Here is a 10343-nt window from a genome sequence, read left to right as displayed (position 1 = left end):
ATAGATACAGGCAAGATTTATGATGAGCATAAATTAGCGTATATTACCCCAACTTTCAAAGGTGGATAAAGACTAGAGGCAAGTAATTATAGGCCTGTGAGTCTGACATCTCGTATTATGAAAGGGTAATGAAAAAATATATTAAACATTTAATGAAAAATAGTTTGTTTTAATATAGGACAAAATGGTTTTGTACCTGGCAAAAGTACACAAACCCAACTGTTAGTCCACCATGAAAGCAGATATGAAAAACGAAAAAGATACAGATGTGGTTTACCTAGACTTTGCAAAAGCTTTTGACAAAGTAGACCAAAATATATTAGCGAAAAAAATTAGAAAACATAACGTGGACAAAGTAGGAAGATGGGTAGAAGAATTTTTGCAAAGACAGAAAACATAGTGATTGCAAATGTTGAGAAATCGGATGAAGCTACGCTAATATCCGGTGTGCCACAAGGTACGGTGTTAGCTACATTGCTGTTTATGATTAGTTCCTCACTGGATGAGTGGGTTCCGTTCTCAGCTACCACTGTTGGTCGCAAGTTCGAATCTCCGACCGGCCAGTGAAGAACAAGAGGAATTTGTTTCTGGTGATAGAAATTCGTTTCTCGCTATAATGTGGTTCGATTCCACAATAAGCTGTAGGTCCCGTTGCTAGGTAACCGATTGGTTCTTAGCCATGTAAAAATAAATCTAATTCTTCGGGGCAGCCCTAGGAGAGCTGTAAATCAGCTTAGTGGTCTGGTTAAACTAAGATATACTTATTTTTTTTTTTTTTTTTGTGATGAAGATAGGAACTCGCTACAAAGAGACTTAAACAAAGTATATAAATGGGCAGAGGTAAATAGGATGATATTTAACTTCGATAAATTTGAATCAGTAAACTATGGTGGTACAGAAGGAATGCTATATGCATATAAAGGACCTAATAACAAGACAGTTACCAATAAGGAAGCAGTTAAAGACCATGGTGTGATGTTGAATAGGAATGTTATGCAATGATCAAATAGCAATACTATTGGCAAAATGCAAAGCAAAAATGGGAATGTTGTTCCGGCATTCAAAACAAGAAAAGCTGAAGACATGATTATGCTTCATAAAACATACGTATGTAGTCCACTTGAATATCGCAATATAATATGGTACCCACACTACCAAAAGGATATTGCACAAATAGAGAGTGTACAAAGGTCATTTACAGCTAGAAGTAGTTAAGGACCTTGATTACTGGAAAAGACTACAATTCTTAAATTTATATAGTCCAGAAAGGAGAAGAGAACGCTACATGATAATCCAGGCGTGGAAACAGAAGGAATTACTGAAAACATCATGGAGCTAAAAATATCAGACAGAACAAGCAGAGGTAGATTAATAGTGCCCAAAACTATACCAGGAAAACTAAGGAAAGTACACAGGACATTAATAAACCACGCCCTAGCATCGATAATGCAGCGTCTGTTTAGTGCACTACCAGCTCATCTGAGGAACATAACAGGAGTGAGAGTAGATGTGTTTAAGAATAAGCTTGACAAATATCTAAGATGCATCTCAGACCATCCAAGATTGGAAAATGCAAAATATATCGGAAGATGCATTAGTAATTCTCTGGTATACATCAGAGATGCCTCACACTGAGGGACCTGGGGCAACCCGAACGAACTGTAAGGTCTGTAAGGTCTCTCTCTCTTTATAACTTGTATAATGTAACTGTTGACCAGTCTATCTTAAGATCTTGTTGAATATAACCTTTGATCACATACTACAATGAATTTTACCTTGTAAAATACTTTTTCACCAAACCTTAAATTGTTGAATTTGAAGTGAATAATAAGTCAAGACTCTATAACAATTAACATAGAGCAGTTTATATTATTATGTACAGTAATTACAGTATTGTACATGTATGACTGGATTATCTTAAGACAGATTTTCATTTGATTTTGTTTCAGGCTGCGCACAAAGCAATCAACTTCAACATGCTTGATGAAGAGCATCTTTGTGTGGATGAACCATCAGTGAAGGTAAGTCAGTCTCTCTCTCTCTCTCTCTCTCTCTCTCTCTCTCTCTCTCTCTCTCTCTCTCTCTCTCTCTCTCTCTCTCTCTCTCTCTTCCATGTAAAATAGTTTAGTTTTTTCAGTAAACCTTATATTGTTGAATTTGAAGCGAATAATAAGTCAAGACTCCATAACAACTAACAGATCAGAGCACGTATATTATTATATACAGTACTGTATGACTGGATTATATTGAAGAGAGATTTTCATTTGATTCTGTTTCAGCAGGCTGCCCACAAAGCAATCAACTTCAGCTTGAGTGATTATGAGGATCTTTGTGTGGATGAACCATCAGTGAAGGTAAGTCAGTCTCTCTCTCTCTCTCTCTGAACAGATCTTGTAAAATAGTTTTTTCACTAATCTTTCATTGTTGACTTTGAAGTGAATAACAAGTCAAGACTCCATAACAACTAACATAGGTCAGAGCACATGCATATTATTATATACAGTAATTACAGTATTGTACTTGTATGACTGGATTTTCTTGAAGACAGATTCTCATTTGATTCTGTTTCAGGCTGCTTACAAAGCAATCAAGTCCAACATGAGTTATGATGGTCTTTGTGTGGATGAAACATCAGTGAAGGTAAGAGTCAGTCTCTCTCTCTCTCTCTCTCTCTCTCTCTCTCTCTCTCTCTCTCTCTCTCTCTCTCTCTCTCTCTCTCTCTGTGGCATTCTCTCGGTGAGACGTATTCATTCTTGGTCTGAATAATCAACCTGATATCACGCAGATAACATACAATTAGCAAATGATATATAGGTAGAATTGTTCTTGAACTGTCGGTAATTAGATTATTATCAGAATAGTACGATAAGGCGTTGACTAAGTTTTTTTTTTAGTGAATTATTTAAAACTGATCATCATGGAAGAGTGTAACAATAGTGACAAGCGCTGGAGAAATCTTGCTTGCCTAAGTGATAAACAATGTGATGACTTGGCAGGCAGGGAACTAGGCTTGCTTATCATTGAGATCAACAACAACAACTACCAAAAAGATGCGAAAGCATTCACAGACATATTGAAAGGATATGATCCTTTAAACTAGAGCAAGTCTGTAGAAAATATAATGAAAATAATTGAAGGGATACCAAAGAAAGTTCAAGTTATGAAAATACTTATGAAGAAAATCTACATTAATCAACACATTTCAACAAAGAAAATGAATAAGGTGAATGTATTGATTGATGCAATAGGAAAACGAATGCCTAAAGCATGTAAACTATGTAGTGCGTGGTATAGCATTGTAAATCCACAAAACCTGATTAGGAAATGCTATGCATGCCATGTACCTACTCATCCTACATGTGCAGAAATACAGCAAAATAAAAATAAGGACACTAGAGTATTTTGCTCAACCTGTCTGGTATGGATAGACAAGGTTATTAAATCAAGACTTAATGTACAGATTGTGGAGGATGAAGAAGAGGAAGAAGAAAATGGAAAAGAAGAAAATAAGATTGAAGAGAGAAAAAAATAATGAAAACAAAGAACAGTATAAGAGTATGGATGCAGAGAAACTCATTGATTCTACATATGACGCAGTACAGCAGCATACATATGAAGAAACAAATTACAACATAAATCAAAATAAAATCCCAAAGAGGTTGTACCTGGATCTTCATACTGATGGGAAAGAGCAAGAAAAAAAAAGAAAAAGACACAGTATGCACCCTTTTGAAAAGAGGGAATTGCAGGTTTGGTGAAAGATGTAATTACAAGCATCCCAAGATAGGCCACAATTACGACATTTATGGCAAATGTGCCTATCTAGATGCCTATGAGGAGGAATGCAGCGATGTACATCCAAAAATATGTAAAAACTGGAGAGAAGGAAATGGATGTAGGTTTAATAAAAAAAATGTAGGTATATGCATCCTGTAGCCATGAAGAATAAAAATCAAAATCAAATACATATAAAAAACCAAGGTAAAAATGAAGCAAATAAAGAAAGGAACAAAGCAGAGGTAGATTAATAGTGCCCAAAACTATACCAGGAAAACTAAGGAAAGCACAGAGGACATTAATCCACCACGCACCAGCATCGATAATGCAGTGTCTTTTCAATGCGATACCAGCTCATCTGAGGAGCATAACAAGAGTGAGTGTAGATGTGTTAAAGAATAAGGGCAACAAATATCTAAGATGCATCCCAGACCATCCAAGATTGGAAGGTGCAAAATATACCGGAAGATGCATTACCATTTCTCTGGTAGACATCAGAGGTGCCTCACACTGAGGGACCTGGGGCAACCCGAACGAACTAACTGTAAGGTCTGTAAGGTAAGGTCTCTCTCTCTCTCTCTCTCTCTCTCTCTCTCTCTCTCTCTCTCTCTCTCTCTCTCTCTCTCATATCTTGTAGAATGATCACATATTGGAAATTTTACCATGTAAAATAGTTTTTTCACAAAACCTTAAATTGTTGATTTTGAAATTAATAAAAACTCAAGACACCATAACAGCTAACATAGATTAGAGCACATGCATAGTATTATATACAGTAATTACATTATTGTACTTTATGACTGGATTATCTTGAAGACGGATTTTCATTTGATTCTGTTTCAGGCTGCTCACAAAGCAATCAAATTCAACATGAGTTATGGTCGTCTTGGCGTGGATGAAACAGTAGTGAAGGTAAGTCTCTCTCTCTCTCTCTCTCTCTCTCTCTCTCTCTCTCTCTCTCTCTCTCTCTCTCTCTCTCTCTCTCTCTCTCTCTCTCCACCCTTGATCAGATATTACAATGAATTTGACCATGTAGAGTAGTTTTTTCACTTACCCTCAATTGTTGACTATGAAATGAATAACAACTAACAAAGATCAGAGCACATGCATATAATATTATATACAGTAATTACAGTATTGTTCTTATATGACTGCATTATCTTGAAGACAGATTTTCATTTGATTCTGTTTCAGGCTGCTCACAAAGCAATTAACTTCAACATGAGTGATGATGAGGATGTTTGTGTGGATGAACCATCAGTGAAGGTAAGTCTCTCTCTCGCTCTCTCTCTCTCGTGTCAGATATTACAATGAATTTTGCCATGGAAATAGTGAAAATCTTCAATTGTTGACTATGACGTGAATAACAAGTCAAGACTCCCTAACAACTAACATAGATCAGAGCACATGCATATTATATACAGTAATTACAGTATTGTGCTTATATGACTGGATTTTCTTGAAGACAGATTCTCATTTGATTCTGTTTCAGGTTCATTGTTTTCTTTTCCTTGACGAGTCATGTTTGGATGTTAATTGAAATGTCTTACACCTACTAGGAAAGAGCTGGTATTGAAATGCAAGGAGATAAAGTTGAAGTTGCTGAGTTTGATGTCCTTAGAAGGAGTAGAAATATTACGGCTGGGGAAAAGACCTCAGACAGTATCTTTCGTGAACTAGATCAAGAACCTTGTCAAGAAACATCAGATGACAAAGACGTTGATGTATACAACGGGAATGTTGAGAATGCATGTGAAAACATCCTTAGGGAAGAAAGGGAAGAACTAAATCGAGAAGATTGTCAAGAAATGTCAGACGGTAAAGATGCCGAGGATATATATGACAGTATATCTTGGGAAACTCATGATTTGTCAGATGATGATGATGTGAATATAGATAACAATTTTTAGGAAAAATTAGTTCAGGACTATGTTCTTGAGCCATCTGACAACAAAGACGTTGAGGATGTTTACAACGATGTTGAGAATGCATCTGAAAAAGGCCTTAGGGAAGAATGAGAACAACTAGATTGAGAACATTGGCAAGAAGCATTAGAAGACAAAGATGGAGAGGATTATGACGAGGATGACGGTACATTGTCAAGAAGCATTAGAAGACAAAGATGAAGAGGATTATGACGAGGATGACAGTACATCTTGGGAAACTCTGATGTTGGGATTGTAGATGACTTTTTTTTTTTTTTTTTTTTTTTATTTATTTATTATGATATATATATATATATATATATATATATATATATATATATATATATATATATATTTTTTTTTTTTTTGAAGAAATTTATCGGGAGCGTATTCTCGAGCCATCCGATGACGGGGATGTTGAGAATATATATGAACCATTATATATTCTCAATGTTCTCGTCATCAGATGGCTTGAGAATATGTTCCTGATTAATTTCTTCAAAAAAACTGTCATATTCAATCCCAACATCATCATCTGATGAATCCTGAGTTTCCCAAGATGTACTGTCATCCTTGTCATAATCCTCTCCATCTTTGTCTTCTGATAACTCTTCGTTGGATGAGTCGGTAGAGCTGCGGACTGTCACTCGATGGGCCGGAGTTCAATTACCCGGCCGGCCGATGAAGAGTTAGAGGAATTTATTTCTGGTGATAGAAATTCATTTCCCGCTATAATGTGGTTCGGATTCCACAATAAACTGTAGGTCCCGTTGCTAAGTAACCAATTGGTTCTTAGCCACGTAAAATAAGTCTAATCCTTTGGGCCAGCCCTAGGAGAGCTGTTAATCAACTCAGTGGTCTGGTAAAACTAAGGTATACTTAACTTTTGTCTTCTGATGCATCTTGACAATGTTCTCGATCTAGTTCTTCCCTAAGGCCTTTTTCAGATGCATTCTCAACATCGTTGTATACATCTTCAACATCCTTGTTGTCAGATGTCTCAAGAACACAGTCCTGAACTAATTTTTCTAAAAAATCGTTACCTATATTCAGATCATCATCATCTGACAAATCCTGAGTTTCCCAAGATATACTGTAATATATATCCTTGGCATCTTCGCTGTCTGACTTGGAAAAGGCCTCATGAATTTCCAGGAAAGGTACTGTAAATTTCTGTTCTTGAAAAGCTTTTGTAATTTTTGAGTTTTGCACTTCAATTTCTTTTGAGAAATAAAAAATGAAACCTTTCAGTTGTTCCTATCTGAATACAAACCCTCTGTCGTTACATGTGGATAACTTTCAGCGAAGCTGGAAAGTATGGCTGTTAAACTTTTGCAAGACGGTTTAGCAGCAGTTGCGTATGGTCGGTATGCATTCAACCTTTTCAGTTTACTTTTAGCTGCATTCTCGGGAAGATGTGCTTTTCTTCCCTGTCCTGCCGTTTGGCCTTTTTTTTTTGATGGTATATTTTACCTTTTTAATTCTGAAGATTAAGTCCCCACCTGTGATCACTCCTACTTCTGTTGAAGCTCGTCCAAGTTCAAGAAAGGATTCTAGAACACCTTTGGATTTTCTTAGCTAAGGACGGATGAGGAACTTTGTCCTGTTCCTCAAGAACTTACTGTGGTTGGGTTTGGTGACTTGCTTAGCCTAACCTAAGTAGTTGAGTTCTTAGCTTAACCTACCTAGTTCGAACCTATCTTATCAAACCTGCTCTTCAATATCCCAGAGCATGTTCTTCAGATTTGTGACTTCTGCAAGGAAATGAATTTCCCATTCTTTGAGAGTTTAAGATTGGATTAGGTTAGGTTGGATACAATTCCCATCTTAGCCTACCCTTTTCTATCCTAGTCCAACCAGGCTGTTTTCTGACTCAATATCCAAGTTGTTCTTGTGCACACAAGCATTAATATCAGTCTATAAGCTTTACGTAACGTATCTCAGGAATGGCACCATGGTGGTTCCTTAGTCAGTTGGAAGGGGCCCGGGGGTGTCCTATCATCATAAGGCATCTCCACTTTGAGTAGCTTACTGAACTTGTCATCATTAGGGATCTCCACATAGGATGTCTCCTCTCTTGACAATGCATATTCCATTGACAGTATGGCTGGGACATCTCTGTCGACGGCAACTCCTCTTTTTGAGTATCTTACTGAATTATGTCATCATAGGGGATCTCCTCATAGGACGTCTCCTCAGTTAACAATGCACATTTCCATTGATAGTACTAGGACGTCTCCTCTGTCGATGTTCTGAAGTCTGTTGAGAGTAGACTACTTAGCGTGCATCTACATACAACATCTTATCATAGGACATAATAGAGGACTATCTTTTCTAATCAGTGTCGTAGAAGGTTTCTCTCCAGGTTTGCTTCTTTGCAGCTGTGTGCTAACTATTGATCTCCTACTTTAGGCAAGCTTCTCTTTGTCCCAGAATTGAAGCATTTTTCTCTTCAAACCATTTCTTTCACTTACTGTGTGGACCTCTCTTTATGTCCATGTTCATAGAATGTATTAACAATTTTGCACTCTTGTTTGCTTTGGCTTCAGGAGTGGGATGCGACATGCCCTTCATAGTCTAACTCAAGTACTGTACGGTTGAGCCATTGGGAGAGAATTTCGATTGAGACCTCACCCTTGAGACTTGCCTTGCCAGCGTTGGAATTGTTCTAAATTGGTTGATGAGTTGCACATCCTTTTTGACTTTTTGGCTGTCAGTATTCAGGATTCTTCTATTGCTTGTTCATGAGTACTAGATCTTTGAACCTTAAAGATTATGATGATAGATTTGAAAATTTATTTGTTCCCCAAATTGTTTTTTGAGAGGCAGATGAGATGCTTTTATGAGTAGTGCAATCCTTGTTTCACTTCGTGATGAGATCCCCAAAAAATGAGGCCAGTTTTGGTTCTTTATACGAGCATCATTGGCAGGCCAGTGATGATAGTTTGGAAGAATACCCTTCTTTCTGGTTTCAGGAGATGATCACGTGGTCAGTTTATTTTATAGTTCATTTAGAGCCAAGAAGTATTTTATGTCATTTGTATTTTTGTGACTGGATTGTCTTGAAGAAAGATTTTCTGATTATCTTATTTGGTTCTGTTTCAGACTGCTCCAATATTCGTAAACTTCTGCAACATGAATGATATGAGGACCTTCATATGCATGTGTATGCCCTGGATAAAAACTCGCCCTCCTGTGCAAAAAGAAAACTTAACAGTTTCCTAGCTACTGGCTCTGCCAAGGTAATTCAATCACATTAAATGAATGTTTTCCAAGTAAAATAGTAATTGACCAACACTTTGATTTTAATTGTCTTTAACCTTGTAAGGGGAAGAGCTTTGTTTGCCATGAGACTTCTTTATTTTGTTGTCCATGAAGCCTCTGCTTCAAATGTTAAATTTGGCTGTCTCATGTCAGGAGTGGGGAGAGAGTTGGAATTGCTGAAATTGTTGTCAAATGAAGGATGACAAATATTACACAAGTAGACAATACACATGACTCTAATGGTAACTTGAGCAGAGATGGAACTTAAGGATGCACTCAAGAGTCATCAGACAACAAGGATGATCTGACATTGTAATGTTCTTAATGTCTTTTTTCTGAATTTTTAGGCATTTTTTGTAAGCTTGTCTTGGGACTTCATGGTGTCAGTGGTGTTGCTCATGATTCTAAATTACCTCTCTCAACTTTTTAGTTTATTGTGTGAACGGTTATGAAACTTCACAGATTCCATAATTTACATAGTATATGTTATTATTTTTAATTGCATTTTCCATCAATTTTTCAACCATTGAAAGGTTGAACATACATGTACAGTACATTTACATTTCTTTTAATTTTCACTCCAGTTCCTGACTGTGGTGCAGTTATAAAAATATAAAGTACTTCTGTAAGTGGTTGTTAATTATACGAAATAGTGATGAATTATTAGACAAGCGTTAAGTTGGGTAAGCCTGGCTAAATGTTTTAGGATTTGTGTTTAGCCTAATAAACAGTTGTTTCTTGACCCATTCATAGCCACATTATTGTGATATACATTAGTGTCACAAAGTCAGATCAACCATAAGTTTTATAGGGTGTAAGTCAATGTGTATCTGTATTTCTGTCTTAGTTTTGGTGGCAGTGAACAACCATGTACACATCAGGTTTGGAATTATTGAAGTGGTGATATGTGCAACATAAGATCTTTTGATGGTACCTCCAGTGTGTCAGCAACAAAGTTGTTATAGTGTGGATGTCCAACTTGATTTGCTAAGATGTTAAGCTGTCAGCCACAGACATTCCTGCTAGAAGGAATGTTTTTGGAGATATTTCTAAACTGCCAAGGACAGATAGGTCCCTACCCTTTTTTTTTTTTTTTTTTTTTGGGGGAAGTGAGCTTTAGGGAACTAGTTTTCAACCTCTTTACCACATGATTATACAGGTACAGAAACTTCCAGTGTTTTGTAGCAGGTCTTGTGCTACCGAAGAATACTGCTTCGACATTCTCAGGGACATTAGGATATCTTTGCCTTTCCTCTTGATTGTTTGATTTGCTGAAAGATCAACCTAGATTTTGTCACTCTAGGTTGCAAATGACCTTTGATTTGCTGAAAGGTCAATCTAGTTTATGTCACTCTGGGTTTCAAGATGACCGTAGTA

The 10343-nt window shown here is 36.8% G+C and overlaps 1 protein-coding gene across 1 annotated transcript; it reads left to right on the top strand.

Moving 5' to 3' along the window:
• Positions 1–4975: 4975 nt before the first annotated feature.
• Positions 4976–5898, top strand: LOC136837807 (uncharacterized). The gene is made up of 2 exons (XM_067102713.1): positions 4976–5043; positions 5337–5898. The coding sequence occupies exons 1-2, from the start codon at positions 4999–5001 to the stop codon at positions 5685–5687; spliced, it is 396 nt and encodes a 131-aa protein (XP_066958814.1). The 5' UTR covers positions 4976–4998; the 3' UTR covers positions 5688–5898.
• Positions 5899–10343: the final 4445 nt, after the last annotated feature.

This window comes from Macrobrachium rosenbergii, unplaced genomic scaffold (assembly GCF_040412425.1).
Source record: "Macrobrachium rosenbergii isolate ZJJX-2024 unplaced genomic scaffold, ASM4041242v1 13864, whole genome shotgun sequence".
NCBI lineage: Eukaryota > Metazoa > Arthropoda > Malacostraca > Decapoda > Palaemonidae > Macrobrachium > Macrobrachium rosenbergii.
The sequence above is the reverse complement of the archived record's forward strand: the minus strand, read 5'-3'. Positions and strand labels throughout refer to the sequence as shown.